Source organism: Synchytrium microbalum, assembly GCF_006535985.1.
Source record: "Synchytrium microbalum strain JEL517 chromosome Unknown SmJEL517_scf0013, whole genome shotgun sequence".
NCBI lineage: Eukaryota > Fungi > Chytridiomycota > Chytridiomycetes > Synchytriales > Synchytriaceae > Synchytrium > Synchytrium microbalum.
The window spans coordinates 333,928-353,980 of NW_022158362.1; the positions used below are offsets into that span (position 1 = coordinate 333,928).

Genomic DNA, 20,053 nt, shown 5'->3' on the forward strand with positions numbered 1-20,053 from the left:
AGGAAAATGAGCACATTTCAAGATTCTTGAGATTCACTTCACACCAGCAGGTAAAAAACGCAGCTACATAGTTACATAATGATAGATGTTGTTTCTCCAGTTGTCTTTCTGTCTTGGTTGTGCATGTGTCGAAACAAAAACGATCGAAAGAAAAGCTGCAGCCCAGTTAGAAGGAAGCGTCCAGTGGTGCGGGACGTGTATATGTGCGTAGGGAAGTGTTGAAGGATCGTGTGTGGAGGGTTAAATTGAACTCGATAGGGCTGAAAGGATATCCGCGTCAGACGTAGATTCAAAGTTTGATGTTGGTGTGGGAGCTGATAACACCTATTCGGAAGTAGGAAGTAGAGACCACTTGATGGAAAATATTTCGAAAAATGCGGATTCTATGCCTTATACACCTTCGTTCAAGAGTTCTATTGCATGTATGTGCTGAGAAACGTGAAGTTCATTTTGCTGTTGGTACTTCTAGTGACAAGTTGAATAAACACCTGTCTTGGTAGAGATCAGCCTGACGTGACTTGAAACTCCTCGCATCGGTGACTTCCTTCACTCCTCCTGCTTTGATATATATGCTTTTCAGAAACAAGTTTTCTGACTCCCTTCACGCACTTAGAGATGGAGCCATCGACAACTCCAGTGCCAAAATCTCCAGGCATACTCAAGAGCTCACGTCCCATATCTTCAGAACCATCACCGCGTCCGTTGGCACGGAAATCAAGTCTCCCTCCAACAACCAACAAGAATGCATCAACAAAGAAATCTCTGGGAGTCGCAGAGAAAAAGAAGCTCACACCAATACCACCATCAACGGCAACCAAATCTGTGAAAGGCAGCAAGAAGCCGGTTACGAAGCGAGTGGTGGTTGATGCTGACGAGTCCAGCATATTACAAGAACAAGAACATCGGCCTTTGCTACAGAGTGATTTGATATCAGTTCAGGAGCTCAAATTATCAGATCTGATACAATCTATGCTCGGGACAGCTGCTGGGTTGAAACAAGTATTGGATACAGAGCATGAACGAGCTTTGAGACTTCGTGAGGCCGAATTGGCCAAAGCTAAGAAATTGGCAAAGAAGCGGGGTTACAGTAAGCAATTGAAATTTCTTCTCTTGAAGTTTACGAGAAACCTGATCCTTTGTTTATTGTTATAGGTGTCCCACTTCGGGAATCTGTCACAGAGATACCAACACCTGCAGAACCATTGCAGGACGGCACAACAGAAGAATCAAAAGCAGACGCATCAGCATACCCAGATCAATCAGATCTCCCTGCACCGCCACCTCTTCCTGCAACTATACAACCGCCAGAGCCAAAAAGTATCGGACGAATGGAAAAGATAGTAAAACAGAGAGACGACAAAGTCACAGATCTGAGGAAGCTCAAGGAAGAGATACTAGACGCATGGAAGCGTGCTCATGAAGATGAGTCGGTACGACAGACAGAAGGTGTTGCTCTTTTTGGTGAAGGATTCAGGCAATTGTCAATACATGATGTGCCAACGTTGCTACAAGTCGATAATGATTCTATGAAGCAGAATTCTCTCGTACCCTTTGTGGAAGTTAGGGATATTGAAGATTCGCCGTCAAGACAGACAAGTCAAGCTAGTCTATCAAGTCATGAAATAATAGCTGCTGATGGACGCATGCCTCCTGCACCAGGACGAAAAGCTAGACAAACAGCAGCCGTAGCCCCACGAGCACATATGAATTCTACTACTGGGAAATTAATACCGTCGACCAACCCATTCCTTCGTAACCCACGTCTACAAGAGATGACTCCATCGATTGCACCATCAGCAGATGGACTAAGTGATATAGATAGTAATTCAACATGGCCTCAATCCAAAAAACAGCATCCATATCTGTCTGCGACGCCAGACTGTATTTTGTTCTCTGAATACGAAGCGGGCAACACGTTTTCACAAGTCGTTTCGTTTCGAAATGTGGGTAGACATCCAGCACGAATGAGAGTAACATTATCTTCAAGCAACGAATTATTTGTGGTTGAGCCTATACAACCGCCTGCTATTGCATTGGGTCTTGTCGCTCCAGGAATGTCTATATCGTACAAGGTTACATTCCATCCAGATTCACTTGCTGATAGTGAAGCATCGCTTGTTGTAAATTCAGAGGGTAATCCATATACTTTATCGGTACTGTTAAGAGCTCGCAGGACAAGACCGTCATTGACTATACCGGACTGCTTGGCATGTGGCCCTTGCCGTGCTGGACTGACTATAACAAGACAATGGAAGTTTGAAAATTCTGGTGGATCAGGCAACTTTGTGTTTTTGGGGCCAGGAGATAACATATCGCTAGCTGATACAGAGTTTGGTGAATCTGCTGGAGGCATATCTAAAACTGGGCCATTCGAAATATCACCGAGACGATTTAAATTGAATGCAGGACAATCTGGATCTGTCAATGTCAAGTATAAGCCAGGAGCTCTAGATGGATCGCATCCTTCACGTGAGGATTTCGTATTGATGAGACTGGCTTGTGATAATGGACATGTGCTTGTCTTGCCGATTACGGGAACAGTAGAAAGTGCTCTGGTATCTGTAGTTCGAATAGTAGATATACGAGGCACCCGAGTCAAGAATTCGCAATTAGACCAGAATGGATATCACTCTACTTGCTTTGGAAACCAAAATGTTGGAGCTACGACAACAAGACTAGTGACTATTGCAAATCGAACAAAATTAAAACTACCCTTCCAGTGGCATATACATGATGAAGTTACAAGAATGGAACATGGTGCTGCTCCAAGCAATAACGGAGAAACACCGTTTTATGTGTTTCCAACAGAGGGTATATTACGTCCCGAGTCTGAAACGACATTTGAGTGCAAGTTTGCTCCTGGCGCTCTTGGTGAATGTGAAGGATTTGCACAAATGATACTGCCACGTAGTGATCGATCTCGACCGGACGTAGCACTGGGTTTACGATGTGCTGGTGTAGCAGTACCATTCCGCGTGCATTCACGACCTGCCATATTACAGCCACCGACGTGCATATATGTTGGGGACTCGTGGGAATGTAATGTCCGTATATTTAACGACTCTGCGTCTGAAGCACCGTTTGAATTCCAGGTGGAGAACATAGATCCGAATATGTTGCGGGTGGTTGTACCTGAAATCAATGGGTTTGTACAGGCTGGCACATCGTTGCCTATAAATATAGAGCTGGTAGGACGGTTTCCTGGTGCAGTACATGGAAGGCTTTTGTGCTCTATTGCCGGTAGACATGGACCAGTCTTGTCAATCCCAATACGAGCTAAAGTAGAATTCCCACCTGGACAAGTCGAGTTTCGAGAGGTCGCATGTGATTTCGGTCTTATGCCTCTTGGAACCAGCAGCACGATGTATCCGATGCTAGCAAATGAATCTGATGAACGAATGTATTTCGATGCCTTCATCCCGAATGGATCTACCACTTATACCGTCAGCCCATCAGAAGGGTGGCTAGACCCTCAATCAGCGGTAGCATTCGCTGTAGATTGCAAACCACCGACTCCAGCATCCGTAACCCAAATTCTGGAAACTCGACTTATGAGTGAATGTGGTGTTTCAACTGCAGGAGCATCAATACGATTAGCTAGCACATGTACAACACCATCTGTAGTATTCGAAGGATCCTCAAGTATGTACTTCCAATGCTTTTTGGAAATAATGACATCAACGACCATAACGTTACGAAATTCCTCTCCGCTCCCTGCAACAATAAGATGGGATAGCTTCAAGTCTGACTCTGCATACATAAATACTGTACCGTCGGTTGTGACAATTGCACCAAATGATGTGGTCGACGTATCTGTAAATGCCACATTCTACAAGTCCGGAGAGTCGGAAAGTGTCATGATGCATGGATTTGTTGATGGTGCCCTATCCGAAAACCGTGAATTGAAATATGAAGTTTCCGCATACGTATCTGGAATATGTGTAGAAATCGCTTTAGATAACCAAGACACTGCCGACGAAGCTCTACGAAAGCTAGAAGTAAATTTCGATGCCACCTTATTCGAAACACAATCACGTACCCTCACAATCCGAAACACATCACCCATCCGCTCTGAATATAATATCAATGTGAACCAGTATACAACACCATCTGAATCAAGTGATAAATCGGAAGACGAACAACATCCAGGATTACTTGTGGCCTCAACAAAGGAAGGCCCAGGATTTGCTTCAGCTGCTGGACAAGCATACCTACAACGAGCAAGAGGAACAAGAGATAGTGTTGCAAAAGCTCGTAAAATGTTGCAGGCTGGTAGAGGAGCCGCATTCAAAGTCATTCCGTCGTCTGGTGTCATAGAGCCGTACGAGTCACTTACGCTGGAACTTCAGGCATTCAAGTGAGTCTTGTAGCAAGAAGAGGGTGCCTAGAACAGAATCCTATCTCCAACGATTTTCCTTTTAGCAATCTGGTTGGCAACTACAAGGATTCCTTACTAATACAAATCGGGGAATGGATTAATATGACAGTCCCCATGTCCCTTTCAGTGGTAGGTTCTCCCATAATAGTATCTGGCCCACACCTGGCAGCCAGATGCAACAGTGACATCGACTGGCTGCCATTCGGAACAAACGCTATATTGCCCAGATCTATAACAACCGCAGATCAAGCAGGATGTACACGTGTCCTGACAATAGAAAACGTCGGGCCCCGAGACGTAGCTGTGTTTTGGAAGATACCATCATCATCACCATTTAGTGTGGACGCCAACCCAACACACGTGCCATCATACCGACCCATAAAAGTCAAGATACGATTCGCTTCCGAAGTAACAGGAACATTTGATGAGATTATCCAAGCCAATTGTCTATACATCCAACCGAATGGGTCTAGGTCTCCATGGCCTGATGTTAAGAATCCGGGTAATCAGGAAGTAGCAGTGCTGCTCAAAGTCACTGGTAAAGCAGTCACACCGAATGTTTCCTTGGAGGCACTCGAAGATCGAATCATGATCGATCCAGCTACTCTTAAATCCCATGTGTGCAAACTGGTCAATCGGGGAGAAGCTAGGACTTGCTTCACACTACGTGCTGAACCAGAACCGTATTTTAGCGTGTCTACGAGCAATGGGACCATGATTGGTACGGATAGCAGCAGCAGTAATATGACAAGGCCAACTACAAGGAGCACGAACATGATGGTGTCTCAGGAGCTTCTGAGTGATTGTATACAATTAGGTGTCGGTGAATCATTCCCATTCTCAGTCAACTTTACATCCTACGAGCATCAAGTCGAAGGTGGTTTACTCAAGATTGAGCATTCGTCTGGAATAGTACAAGAGATTGTGATAGCATTTGAAGGACATTGATTATATATTATAATACATGCAATATAATTTACATCCTTCAACTCTGACTTCTACGTGTCATGTAAAACACACGATACTCTCCAGTTTGAAACTCTTTATGCAGACTTCTCGCCTCCACCATCTCGATATTCCATCTAAGAGCTTTCGCTCTTGTGAAGAACTTCTCTTCACCCATATTCCGATTCTTGTAACTCATCAACACCCGAGTTGAATGTGTACTCAAAGCATTCAATGTCCGTAGCAAATCAGCATGCAGATCTTCTAGGTACAGAATCTCTGACGCGACAATTAAATCCGGTTGGGTGACCTTCAATGCTGCTCCTGACGCTGCATCACCCCATGCAAGACTCTGCACGTGTATACGAGACAGGTGGTCAGAATCCTTGACGTTTTCAGTCACATTGAGTTGTATATGATCTAAATGTTCGGGTAGGTCGGTTGCAACTACTGTTTTAGCTCCTTTAGCTAGACTTAGGAGGCTCAACAGACCGCAACCAGCTCCCAATTCAACGGTGGATAGATCTATGAAAATGCTTGTGAGAAGCTATTACGTGTTGAAATACTGTGAACGACAAAAAACCTTTTATGTCCAAATGTTGGTCCAAATAGTCAGCCAACACGTAGGCACCATCCCAAATCACGTTGCCAGTGTTTTGATGCAAACTGATTGATTCACGATCAGCGACATTTTGGTGTATCCGTACTAAATCAGGAAGGCGTCAGTGTTTATTGAGATTGCTGCAACAAAACACAGCTAAGCTTACTGGTCGTATCTCCAAAGTAAAAGATCCGCGTAGGCTCGTATTTTAGATTTACGAATGGGTTTGTATATTTGAAGGGTACAATCTCCATCAATGCAAAGTGGCCGATGCTGATGTCTTGGATTGTGGTATTGTTAGTTGAAAAGACCTTCAGGCATTTCCTTGTGGTCAAAAGTAAGAATTGTGCCTTGCATGTCGATAGCTTCTATTGCAAAATAAAACATCCGGTTTTCTCGTAGCTGAATTTGGTCAACTCGCCGAGCTTACAATCTCTCAACCTAAAATCCAAGAAACAAGAACTTACTGGTAAGAGAGACTGATAAGAGAGAGACAGCTTCAATATGCTAGGATTCGTTAGGTCAGTACTTGCCGGAATAGGCCGCGCATTCACTCTCAAGACTCCCAAAATCCAACAAGAAGGCGAAGAAGATGACTATTTAGATTTACCACTGTCTTGTATGCCAACTCCCATCATGGAGCTCAAGAAACTCGACCATATACATTGGAACTCCCGTGTCGTACCCGAAATCTACTCGAAATTTGACAAGAAACCACCAGCATCTTCAACATCTGGCAAAAATCATCATCGAAACGTCAGCAACTCCAGCAATAGCCATCGTCGTCTCTCTACTACTAATATCAAACCCGGTGAAATCAAGAATGAAACATTTCTCCAATCTCTCACTGGTGCCAATCTCCATTTGGACCAAGTTGGTACCGCTGCCAACAATACCACTGGCACTACTACAACCAGTACTACTTCTACCGGAGCAACTGCTACTACCACTACCACCGTATTCGATGAGCTAGAACAGCGTCTAAACCGTCACCCACTTTTACGCCTTGAGAACTTTATGGCCGCCTGGAACAAATCTAAAGAGGAACGAGTAGCTAAAGGATATGCCGAAGCAGGTGATGATGATAGTGACGATGACGAGGAAGAAGATGCTACTACGAAATGGGTACGACAGCAACGCCAAATGGTTGAATATTATGATCAAAAGACAACAGTAAGTGATTTGCTAATTCTTGCAACTTTCACAAACGTTCGAAGCAAAGATGCTCAACTGCTCCGTTGTCGTCTTATAGGAGTCTGTGCTATATGCACCAGATACAAAACGAATATTCCGACTTGGCTGTAGGCTCTCTATCAAGACTCGCCGTGGTATAAACCTCTAAAAATGGACTTACACAACACTGTGCCTTTGAAGGCTTCTCATAAATTGGTAGACAAACAAGGATCTCAACATAAATGTATAGCTTGTAACGGATTTAGAATTTTCATTATTTAAGCAACAGTAACAACTCAAGTGGCAACCTCCAGCAATAAATTATCAATTTTTTGGAACTTTTGGCGTCAAGTTGCAGTTTGGAGACCTGAACCGATGCAAACGCCAGCGTACTGTAATGTGAGTGGCATGTCACGTTAGGCTACGTGATGTGTCTCCATGAGCAACAAAGTAGAAGCTGGCTTGACGAAAGAAGATGTGCTTTACGAAATAGATGAGAGCGGCTAGGTTGGCAGAAACTGAACGTGGTGTATCACGTACGGCTGATGGCAATGCTCTACGAGCAGTATTGGCAGTGCAAAATTCAGCCTTTGTCAGTACCGTTAAGAAGATCTCTGTGGGTTTCGCCTTTGAGAAGCAAAACGTCACGATACGATTACAACAAGACATCTAGTGTCACAGGCGACAGGACGGTTTCAGACGTCCTCAGATCGGTTGTGAAATGATGATTGTTGCGAATCCAAATTCTAAATCATGGGAAAGTACGATGAGAGGCTTGAGATGTCCAGTTCAGAGCTTGTTTCGTTTCAAAATACTAATTTTGAATGCAAACTGAGCTTTGTGGCGCCATGCTAGATGTTCAAGAACGCGTTTATCAACATTTAGTGAAAGCGGCGCAACAGAGCGCATTTAGATGTGAAAGAGCTTACTACCCTAGTATGTGTATTGAAATATACAAATTACATAGTGTTTATTCCGTCTCTGGTGTTCCAACCATATTTACAGCTGCGTGTGGCGTCGGTGACTTGACCTTCCTTCGTTTCCTTCATCCCAACTTCAGCAAGAACAACCACTTTATCTAGTACAAGCACCGTCACCAGACTATCTCACCACAAATACAGCTCAACATAGTAACATGAGAATCTCTTACGCTGCTCCAATATATGGTGTGCCTATAAAATCAAGTGCACAAACAGAAGACACTGCCCGAGAAGTAGCAATGATTCATCGAGGATATGTGCTATACCTTATTGCATACTGTACATTGTATACATCATTGGGTCCTGGCTTCCAAGCTCCACTTTTCGAACACTTCCCAGCTGCTGCTCTCATCAACATCAATCACACCGCAACTCTCATCCCCAACTCTGAAAACGACGAAACATCACCTACTACCCCTCTAAGCTCTGAAAACACCAGCACTTTCTCTTCTCAACTTGTCTCCAGTAACAGCCTTGATTCCTTCCAGTCAGAAGCTATCGTGGCTGCTAAAATGGTAAAATGTGCTTTCGGGTTGAGAAACAGCACCATTTAACCACACCATACCCCTTCATAGGCTCGTGAAACTGAACTGTATCTTCCAGAAGAAGCATATCCTACTGTGGTCAGTACTAAATCACTTGTTGAAAGGGCATTAGTCAGTGAAGTATCTCAAGAACCTACTGTTGTACGTACTTTTGAGCAACCTTTCGAAAGACATAACCGATACTAACATGCCAATGAATCTAATAGGTATTGAGTAACGTTATATTAGCTTTGAGTTATTGTGCTGCTGAAAATGAAGAGAATGTCATTCCATTATATGAAAAAGCTACTATCGTATGTAATCTTGAGCAGACCTTCAAACGGCATAACCAATACTAATGCCAAAGAATCTAATAGCGTCATCCAAACGCTACCTTGAATTTGAGTGATGATGCTGCTGCAAATGAAGAAATCGTCACTCCAGTGTCTAAAGAAGTTACTATGGTGTGTAATCTTGAGCAAACCTTCAAACGACATTGCAGATACTAACATGCCAATCAATTTAATAGCTTTTGAATGACGCAGCCTTGGCTTTGAGTATTGATGTTGTTGATGAAAAGATTGCTACTGTTGGTCCTACTGTCGTCGAATCTCAAACAAGTGCTGCTGTCCCCTCTGTAAGTGGAAATGTGGTCCAAGGCTATCCAAAAGGGGCTTAAATGCTAACTAGCTTCTCAATTTAGCAAATCAAGAAGAAAAGACTCACTATCAAGTCGATCAGAAACTTCTTGGGACGGTTATTCAATAAACGATCATAACCTCTCATTTGAAAGAAAACATATCTACACAAAAACATGTACAGTTAGTTTACTAATTACTTGCAAGCATTAATAAATATAAGAATATTTACAAAGGGCCTCACTCGGTATGCAGTCAAAGTGCTTTTGTTGTTTGCGTCCATCCAAGGTTTGAACTTTTAGGATTTTTTTCAAGGAAAAAACGGCGTGGTAAATAGAAGCAACGGGAAGTGGAATTCGCATCGTAGGATCTCTTTGGCAGCAAAGATTGGTGGTTCCTCGTTATACGGACTGGTTTTCTTTTAGGTTGCGAGTTCGAAGTTGAAAAAATCTCCGATTCTGTGCACAGCCAAATTTGACTTAGACCTACATACCAAGCACTCTGTATAAAACACTCTAGAGCTTATTTGCATTGGATGCCAATCTACTCGTGTGCAACTGTTGGAATAGAACAAAACGTCCACGCAGAAGGCGAAGTCATACGTCAGTTTTGTGCAATGTCAAAAACACTGAAACGAAACATCTGATCTCTTTTCCAAAATTGGATTGTTATTTGTTGTTGTGGGCAATCTTTCCCATTCATCTCACTCTAAGAAAAAAATACAAGTATAAAATATGTCACTGTTTTGGTATAGGTCGCGGGGGGGAATAGTCTGGTGTCTGATATCTGTGCGTCTTTCTAATTATTGACTTTTGGCTTCCGCCTCCTTTTCAGTACTTCGTTGTTTACTCCATTCTTGGAATCCCTTGTCGGTTCCCAAAATCCAGTCCAAGTATCGGAATGATGAGCCATAGTTGCCTACGAAATGCGAGTGCTAAAAAGAAATAATGGTTAGTAGGAGTGTTGTTTGATGGTGTCATTGCGACACTAGTTTGAAGTTGACGGTGGAGTGATGCTTGGCTAAATCAATCAGACGTACATGGTAGTCATGGAAGATGGCTCCACTCCATATAGGTACAAAGTGTCGTAACGACTAGATTGAAAACGCACATTTAGTCTCGTCAACCAAAAAAAGTGGGGGATGGAATTATCAAACTGGTACATCACTCACCCATGGGAAATCATACCCACTATGAGCATCAATAACCTGAAACAGTCTAATAGTAATCCACCACAGGACCGTAATGATATGCAAGTCGCCTGTAGCCATGACGTATAGGATTGGCCCACCAATAGTTCCGATGCCCAAAAAGACGACTTCTACGGGATGAGCGTATTCACCGGTTATACCGAAAGGGGCGTTGAATTCGTGGTGCTGTTTGTGGATGTATTTGTACATCCAGCCATAGTGGAGCAGTCTGTGTGTCTATTGGGCAGGGTGAAGGTGAAAAACGAGACGACGCATAGTAACAAGAATGGTCTTTGAGATCATGACACAAACTTGAGCTCGTCAAGTAGCTGAATAAAGAGACTTACAAAGTATTGGTAAAAGTCCTCGAATATTAAAAAGACGAGACATTGATAAGCAATCTTCCACCTGTAAAACAATGAATGTGTGAGCTGTTTTGATGAAACATCAAATCGGACCTCCTCAATCCACAATAGCAGCCCCGTGAGCAATTAAACTGTCTCGCGTACCAAGGAGGAAAAGGCACCTGTTTGATTTGCATGCCAAAGTATTCTGCGACGGGGTGGAACATGATCATTAGAGGGAGTTCGACGACAAAGTGTTGGATGAGGACAGCCCAGAAGCATTTTCTAATGTTTTCCCATGTATTGTCCTTGTTCTGCATTGAGGGTGTGAGTGATGATGGTATGGTGGACGTAAACATCAAATTTGACCAACCTGGATTTTGTACTTTCTTAGAGCAGGTACAAAGTCACAAAACCAGAATGGCAGGAAGCGAGCAAAGTATATTATCTGTTATGTATGGGTTGATTGTAAGTTTTTGTCCACCTTTTTGGTCAATGTGTGTCATTTGATGGATCGACATATTGTAATAGGTAGCATACCTCGTGGTGGATGAAGGAGACCATGGTGAATGTCCATAGTATGTTTTCATCACTAGCGAATATCTGCGACCATTTGGTTTCGAAATAACTCAGAGATCTAGATTCACATGGAAGTTAGCTTGGTATATTTTGCAAGTTTAGATATGAGCTTACGGTTCAGCAGCAGCGGTAGCATTGTAAGCGTTCAGGAATTGGGAGACATAAGGGGCGATGACCTCCATTATTAGTATCAGGGTCTATGGTCTAGTAAGCAGCGGTTTTTGAAACACAGATGAAGTGCAATCTTATTGGTCGCTGCAAAAAGGATGATACAGAGGCATCCAACTTCGCAGCTACAGTAAGGTACTATGGCACCAGGACGCGTATTGCATGTGATAATAGAATTCATGATTGCTCGTTGCTGCAACCAGAGGTCTCTAATGTAGCAAAATGACAACAGTACAAAATACTTTGCGAGCGACGAATCGATGCCAACCAAATCAATAAATATCGCCATTTCAACAATAAATCATCGTATTATTCGCTCTATCTTCTGAACTTGCCTTTAATCTCTCTTCTTCACATCTTCACGCTCGCGATTGCAAACCACATCATTCCTTTACATCGTATATTCAACATTATAGTATGATTCCAGCAGCTACTGTATTGCGAGTGTCATCTCGTCTCGCAAGGGCATCTACTACTCGCACACTCTTGGCCTCGAAGCACACGCTGCCTGACTTGCCGTATGATTACAATGCCGTAAGCTTGATGTCGTGTTATATGTTGATGTTATATTATTCGCTATATATTGGACGTGTGTCTCATTACATTTTAATCCGTCCTCTTCTAGTTGGAACCATACATCTCTGGTACACATCACATCTGCTAAGAGCTTAAACCATTTAACTTAACACCACGTCATATACAGCCGACATTATGAAGATACATCACCAAAAGCATCATCAGACTTACATCAACAATCTCAATGTCGCTGAAGAAAAGCAACACGAACTCATCAACAAGAACGACTTGGTGTCACAAATCGCACTACAAGGGGCTCTCAAATTCAATGGCGGAGGTACGTGTATACGGTTGATATATAAACGTACATGTAGTGGTTGCATGATTTCTAACACGCTGGATATTATTCATTGCATAGGACACATCAACCACAGGTTGGCCTAGACTGTATTCGTGCTCGTTTTTTGTTGTCCTCAAGCATTGTTGGTATCCAAGCTGAATCCCGTGCCTCTTCTTGTCAGCATCTTCTGGACTGTCATGGCTCCACCAAAGCAAGGAGGCGGTGAACCACCAAAGGGTAGGTTGCGAAAAATCATTCACCAAATTCTTTGTTTCCCTCCTCCAACACTCAAACCCTTATCAGGCGCCTTGTTGAATGCCATCAACAAGGACTTTGGATCATTGGAAGCATTTACAAAATCATTCAATGCTTCAACTGTTGCTGTACAAGGATCTGGTTGGGGTTGGCTGGTATGTTAGAGCGATAGATTGTTGGTGAAGCTTGTTTTTTTTTTGTGGGGAACTGACAATGTATCCTTCAATTCACTGTAGGGATACAACAAGGCGGCCAAACGTTTGGAAATTGTTACGACTGCAAACCAAGACCCATTGACGCGTGAGTCTATGCGCTTGATGTTTGGTAGCTTTTTTGTGCCTTGATCAAAGATCCGTAACTTCACCACGTTACATACACTAGAATTGGTGCCCTTGTTGGGAGTTGATGTCTGGGAACATGCTTACTATTTGCAATACAAGAATGTCCGTCCAGACTACTTGGATGCTATTTGGCACGTCATCAACTGGAAGGTAAAAACACACTACCGAGTTCAAGATAATTGCGTTGACACGAATTAACACACGTACAATGCTTTTTAGAATGTTACTGAACGATACGTCAAAGCTCAACAATAAAGCTCCTTGTCTATAGATATAAGATCAAAGAAAAATGAAAAAGTGGAAGCATCTTACTAGCACGACAAGAAAAGTTCCAGCGCGTCGTATTCTATTGCGGTTCTATAAGCATCACTGTTCTTGTTCATAACACCACGCTTTTCGCACAAAGAAGCAATTCATAGCAATGTTAGTCGTGTCGTGTACACAAGCAAGGACGGCATCAGCCCGGACCATTGTGCTCCGAGTGGTGCGTGTACCCATCAATTCCATATACACCTTTGCTTGTTTCGGAGTACCCAAAGACTGAAATTGTACCTTGTTTTATGTAGTCACGACGCGGAGCTCACGATATAGTGCAAAGAGAAGGGTCAAACAAAGGTATATTTACATGCATCATGCTGCAGTCTCCTTCTATCCATCTGCCGTGCTCTCAAAGGCCTAGTGTGCTTTGTGCATCAAATTACATCTAAGACTGACATCAACTCCTTTGACATAGTGTTTGTTCGTGCTGGACCTGGAGGACGGTCTAGTGTATCTGGTACGTATATGGGACCATGCAGTGTGAGATTGGATGGTAGTAGAGGCTTTTGTTTCTTAAGACGCAGTTCAAACCCTATAGGACACACAGCTACAGTGTTTGGAAGTACAGGTTTCCTGGGTAGATATCTCGTCAACAATCTAGGTAAAGTTTCAGCATTGCCCTGGTTTTGATTGTTGTGTGGTTGATTTCCGTGGAGGGAAAAAAAGATCACTACTATGTTATGAATGTTGAATCCTGCTCAACCACAAGGAACAACGCGTACTATAGCATTCCCTGAATTAATCATTTATTTGCATACATTTTTTGATATCACAGGCAAGAGAGGAACACAAGTCGTCGTTCCATTTCGAGGAAACGATGACAACAAGCGACATTTGAAACTTATGGGTGATTTGGGTCAGATCGTGCCATTGGTAAGTATACGGTTGATAGATATATGTGATCTTGGCAAAATATAACCATCGCTATACGTTTTTCTAGCGCTTTGACGTCCGTGATGAGAAATCAGTCGCTGAATGTGTTAGACACTCTGATGTCGTGTACAATCTCATTGGTAGAGATTATGAGACTAAGTAAGTATCAGAAATAGACGAAGAGACGAAACTCTGTACCAACGATTTGTCGGCTGGTTTTGTTTGTTTGTGGGAAATAATTTTACAGTGGAGCAAAACGTCGGAAAATCATTCACTAATGAATTTCACATTTCATCAGGAATTTCACATACGATCAAGTCAACGTCGATGCTGCCCGTACCGTCGCCAGAATCGCTAGAGAAGAGGGTGTGTCCCGGTTGATTCATGTGTCTGCTCTCAACGCTGACGTGAATTCACCTTCTAAATACCTGAGAACCAAGGTAAAAACAAAATTTCCAACTCAATTTTGAGAATCTCTCGTTCGCAAATACTTGTTCTCACACTTCATCTTAATAGGCTCTTGGTGAAGAAGCTGTATTATCTGAATTCCCAGATGCAACGATTGTTCGACCAGCAACTTGTTTTGGATATGAAGATCGATTCTTAAATAGAATTGGATGTAAGAAGAGTTCCATTGAATTGTTTGCGAGAACACTCTCATGATTTTTTTTGCTGATCTTGACTTTATTTAAGGGTACTTGGTCTGGCCACCTGCTTTACCTATTGCTGGAAACGGCATGAATAAGATTAGACCTGTTTATGTAAGTTTTGGTGTCAGTGTTGTCTGCGGAAAATGAAAACGCAGGGTCTGCCCAAAAAATCTTTGGCTATAGTGGTCAAATCATTCTTACAAAAGGTCTTATTTAGGCTCCAGATGTAACTTTGGTATTGGCACGATTGCTGAATGATAGTCAATCTATGGGACAAGTTGTTGAGCTACCAGGGTAGGCCAAGAAAGAATGCTTGACGCCTGAGTAACATCCTCCTCCTAAGCTCCTTTGTTGTTGTGTTTGTTTATTCTTAGACCTACCGAGTTCTACTATTACAGCTTCATCAAAATGTTTTGTGAAGTAACTCGTCGAAGTCCTCCAATTGTTTACATTCCAAAACAACTTGCCAAGTAAGTTCTCGTGATAGTTTAGAAACTTATCGTGCCGACTAAATTGTGAAGCAAAAACGCCAAATGCATTATGGATGAAGCTTGAGAATATTCACAAATCACTTCTATAATTGTTTTAGGATTGTTCCAACATTTATGGACAAACTCATGGCATTCCCTATTGATACTCCGGATTCAATTGAAAGGGTAAGACGAGAACCCGTGCGAAAACACACTAGCGAAAGACTTTTCCATGATTTTTTAACACAGCCACTTTCTCACACACTCTGACCTCTTCATTCCAATTTGTAGCAATGTATTGACGATCGCTTCTCAAAAGCATCTCTCTCGTTCGCCGATTACGACGTAACACCACATACCATTTACGAAACAATTGGACAATTCGCTCGACTCTTTGTTTCACAAGAGTACCAGAATGCTCCATTAAACATCCCAAGAAATTATTCTACGGATGCTATTAATGCCGCGGCTCAATGAGAAACAGGAAGGGGTGGTTAGTATAAGCGGAAGTGGTTGTTTCAATAGTTAGAGAAACGGAATTGGAGACAAAAAATATAAAGTGAAATATGAAACACAAACAAGACACATTTTTCTTTTCAACTTGTTCAGATGGGCTGTTTGGTTACTGTGAGGGACTGGATTTGCTGCACATATCAATTGGCGTGAATCGTCGAAAACTGACGATATCTTTAGCCCTTTTGTCTCAGAAAGTGGTGGATGGTGCCCGGCAGGAATAGTCGAGATTTTCATGGTTATTTTTTGTCTTATCTAGCTCTGAATTTTTGCCGGTTGGTACCACGGGACACGGCTAGAATATCTCTAAGTGCTGCTTCCTTGGTGAATACCTCGCCGACAATCTTTGTGCAAACGATTATACTCTTGCTGAAGATATGTCGGCTATGGAGACAAACTGCTTCTTGCTCATGCCACTGTACACACATACACACAAGATCGAGTGGACCAAATTGTCGTCCGGTTCGAGGAAACGATGATACTTGGAACATGTGGGTGATTTGTGTCAGATCGTGCCATGGTAAGTCATATAGAGTTGTTGAATGGATGTGATGGTCAAACTGCTGGGCAACTTGTTGGCTATCGGTGGTAAACAAGAACATTGTCTGTTGTTACTGAGATTTCTAGCATCTATGACACAATCTGTTGAATTTTTTGTTACTTTTTGTTAGATCTACCATTTCCAGCTTTATCCAAATGCTTTGTGAATTGGATTGTCAAAGTCCTACTATTGTTTAGATTTCCAAAATCTACCCAGCAGGATTTGATATGAGTCCTTTTGTGACCCCACTGCAAAACAAGGCTTTAGTTGGTATCACGCTGAGAAGCCCTTGTTGACAAGAGGATTGTTCCGACATCTGTGGACATACTTTGGATTCAGTTTTTTAAATGGTGAGAAGAGAAACTGAAATCAACATCCAAAGTAACGGAAAAACTTGACCATTTTTGCTCATATTACACTCAGTGTTTGAAAACGAATTGCTAACTTGATAATTTCATACATTAGCGAATACATTGATGAAGGCTCCTCCATCTTTGGCATGGCAGATTGTGATGTTGGCACCATACGACCAGTTCGAAAAGCTCTTGGGCCCCTCGCGCTCAGTTTTTGTTTTGTGTTTTTACAAGAATTCCACCAAAGACATGCACCAATTCACCATTCCAGGATGCTACAATGCTGTAATCAATCAAGCATGACAGGGAGCAAGATTTTGTTGTTCATGGGGTCGCTTAGAGTTTGATAAATCCTACCAAAAAAGTCCCACGACAAGAAATCCATATCGAAACAAATCGAACAAAAGCCCAGTTCGTTTGTATCAATGCAAATTCAATGTATCTTTATATGTAATGGTTGATGTGTGCAATGATGCAGTTATAAGCCAAATATGTACAACAAAATAAAATTCCTTTACAACAATACATACGTCTCTCCTCTCCTCCTCCTATGCGCCTCTTAATAAATTCCTTCTCTAAACAAGTACCTATTTTCAAAATAGAGAAATTCCCAAATTCCTCTCTCTCACATATAGCGATACACACAAATGACCAAATCAATTTGTGTCGATAGAAGCAGAGATGGCAATCTCTTCAGCGAGATCAGCCATCTCCTTACGCATTTCGGCTCTGCGGTTTCCAATATGCGTTTGGGTAAACCATGCGTCGTCATTCGCTTGGTTTGCCTAATGGGAGAAGACAAAGCAATCGTCAAATTTTGTCTCAATACCTTTGATCTTGTAGGAAGCACCCGCGCACAACAAAAGGCGAAGTGTTGAATATGATAAAGGTGCAAACCCAACAACACTCTTACCCATAGATGCTCAAGGAGATCGTCCGTCTTGTCTGGATCCAGCAGTGTTCGTATATACTCAAGGACGAAGATACCGCAATCACAAAAGTTGAGTTGCATAGGTACCTACACAATAAAGCAATCGTTGAGATCACAAACATGTCCAACGTCGTCAGGCCCACCAAGAAAGAGATGCAAGGTTGAATCTTAACAGAAAAAATCGCCTGTTCTCACCTTTGCTTTAACTGTAACTACTCTAGCCTTCACTTCCTCTTCTGTGAGTTTGACTTGCTTCTTGTTTTCTGCCTCGCGTATGAGATAGCTAGATACAGATGAAAGCAAAGGTTGGTACATAAATCTGGAAAGCCTGATTCGTTTTGCAAGAAATGGATGCAAACAGAAACGTACTCCTTGAGGCTAGTATTCAGAGTACGATGCACTCCAGCCAAAGAATCAAAGGTTATAATACTAGTCCTAAGTTTGAGAAAAGACGATTCATGATCAGAATATAACTCGTGCAACATAGCGTCGTTTTTTGCCCCAATCGAAAACGCGAAACTCACATATTCCTCTTCTTCTCAGCGACTTCCTTCCTCTTCTTCTCCTCCTTGAGCTTCCTCTCAGCATCTTTAATCTTTTGCACCTCACTCTTCTCTTTAGCTTGTTGCACCTTCTCTTCCTTCTTCTTTTTTTGTTGCAGTGTATACGTCTTTCTACGGTCTTTTGCTACTCTATATCCTGGCTCTTCTCCTATAACTTCTTGCGACTCTTGTCCTCCTCTTCTTGGCCTCTTTCCTGTCACTATTTCGCCTTCTTCTTCGGCTTCAGAGGGAGGAGAATAGTCTTCAGGGCCAATGATAGACTTGCGAGGTGAGGATAAATCTATAAAGTCTGTTCCGCTTGCGTCCTTCATTTTTACATCACCTTCATAGTCAAGAGCATCAACGGCTGCTGGGGAAGCGGTAGGTGATAATATTGCTGCTGATTGACGACGAGAGGGACCGAGTGCTGGTTTCAGTGGGAATGCTACTGGTAACATTGGAACCGTTTTCGAGGGAGTATTCTGCGTACTACGATTGATAGTACGATAGCTAGGATCAGCACCTGTTTTCTCCTCTTCGTCTTCATCGACAATGACTATAGCAGGACTCTTATTCTTTTGTTTGTCGACTACAGCAGGTTGTGGAGGTCTACTATAAAGACGAAACTCTGCTAGACCATCATCATCTGCTTCCTTTGAGGTTGCTTTACGTTTAAGGGGTGTAGTAGTAGATGTAGGAGTAGGTATTTTCGGTGGCGACGAGTCGACAATATTGATTACTTCGGCAGGCTTTATAGGAGTACTGGCCCTACTACTTGAAGCGACTTTTGGCATGGCTGATATTTGGTCGAACGGGACAGTAGCGCTCTGTCCACGATTAGCAGCATACACAGCTAAACGTTGCTGCAACATGGATGAACGAGCGACTGAAGGAGAAGCAGAGGACTCTCCCCTCAACGACACAGCCAAGTCTTTTGCTAAGCTCTTCCTTGCTTCAACTTTAACTTCAGGAGTTTTACTCGTATCTCCATTGGCTTGTGGAGGAGAAGGACGATTGTCAACACTCTTATCATTATCATCATCAATATCAGTATCGTCATCTTCCCGATCACCAATTTCGATTACGTTTTCTCTTTTCTCTGAAGAGCCACATTTCCTGTCTTCTTCCAGGCGAGGCTTCTTCGTACTAAAAGGCGGTGATGTTGGGTTTGACGGAGATATGTCCTCGGTCGTGTCGTCAACAGTCTCAACATCACCTGGTTCAGCTAATGAAGGACCCTTGTCGTGTGCAAATGGTTTGGTCAATGTTGAAATTTCTGGTGCTTCAAAAAGATTGGTTTCAGCTATAGGTTGTTCAGCGGCACTTTGTTCAAGACTTGCGACATCTACATCCATAGGGACTGCGTGACTTGCTTCCCTAGCTAGATCTGGGTCCTGACTGTCACCTACTATTTCGTGAGGCGCTGGTGCCATGACTGTAAGCTCGTCAGGTTCAGTATCATCTAAATCGATTCATGTCAGAATCTGAAAAGTTTAAAAACCCTGGAAGATTCTTACCATCAGAATGGTCGGATACATCTGAGCCATTCGCACTATCCACTGCAGTGGGTGGTGACACCAAAAGAGCTCCAGGATTATGTATGACAGCCAAAAACCAATGTAGGTTCTCATTGATAGGTATAATTAAAAACCTCTTCGAGAATATATCGACTTTCGAAGTCCATTTCTTAACACGATCGTATTGCTCTTTCTTGGCCTCAATACCAGTGCTACAAAGAATCCAGTTAAAAAATCGGTTGGCTCCTGACAAGACGAAGAAAAGCCGACAAAAAGAACATGACAACGAAACTTAAATAAGACAAGGACTTACTAGCCATGTTGACTCTTCCTCGTCAACGATTCAAAGAAGAAGGTATTATATACGTGAACCG

At 42.6% G+C, this 20,053-nt stretch overlaps 4 protein-coding genes across 4 annotated transcripts; 2 read left to right on the forward strand and 2 right to left on the reverse strand.

The window, feature by feature from the left end:
• Positions 1-615: 615 nt before the first annotated feature.
• SmJEL517_g02885 (uncharacterized protein) lies at positions 616-5,326 on the forward strand (the record flags this gene model as incomplete). The annotated part of the gene is made up of 3 exons (XM_031168813.1): positions 616-1,087; positions 1,153-4,357; positions 4,423-5,326. The coding sequence occupies 3 exons, from the start codon at positions 616-618 to the stop codon at positions 5,324-5,326; spliced, it is 4,581 nt and encodes a 1,526-aa protein (XP_031025186.1).
• A 37-nt stretch (positions 5,327-5,363) lies between these two features.
• SmJEL517_g02886 (uncharacterized protein) lies at positions 5,364-6,178 on the reverse strand (the record flags this gene model as incomplete). Its single annotated transcript, XM_031168814.1, has 3 exons — positions 5,364-5,848; positions 5,907-6,029; positions 6,091-6,178. 3 exons carry the CDS (start codon positions 6,176-6,178, stop codon positions 5,364-5,366), a joined length of 696 nt encoding a protein of 231 aa, XP_031025189.1.
• Positions 6,179-10,041: 3,863 nt separating this feature from the next.
• Positions 10,042-11,533, reverse strand: SmJEL517_g02887 (uncharacterized protein; the record flags this gene model as incomplete). Its single annotated transcript, XM_031168815.1, has 8 exons — positions 10,042-10,173; positions 10,279-10,332; positions 10,411-10,665; positions 10,776-10,836; positions 10,938-11,086; positions 11,146-11,220; positions 11,313-11,409; positions 11,466-11,533. The coding sequence occupies 8 exons, from the start codon at positions 11,531-11,533 to the stop codon at positions 10,042-10,044; spliced, it is 891 nt and encodes a 296-aa protein (XP_031025188.1).
• A 403-nt stretch (positions 11,534-11,936) lies between these two features.
• Positions 11,937-15,759, forward strand: SmJEL517_g02888 (uncharacterized protein; the record flags this gene model as incomplete). Its single annotated transcript, XM_031168816.1, has 20 exons — positions 11,937-12,053; positions 12,145-12,163; positions 12,223-12,372; positions 12,454-12,469; positions 12,557-12,612; positions 12,679-12,785; positions 12,867-12,930; positions 13,012-13,121; positions 13,538-13,586; positions 13,705-13,746; positions 13,828-13,890; positions 14,065-14,162; positions 14,230-14,321; positions 14,461-14,602; positions 14,679-14,781; positions 14,856-14,923; positions 15,030-15,106; positions 15,187-15,282; positions 15,402-15,468; positions 15,574-15,759. The coding sequence occupies 20 exons, from the start codon at positions 11,937-11,939 to the stop codon at positions 15,757-15,759; spliced, it is 1,722 nt and encodes a 573-aa protein (XP_031025181.1).
• Positions 15,760-20,053: the final 4,294 nt, after the last annotated feature.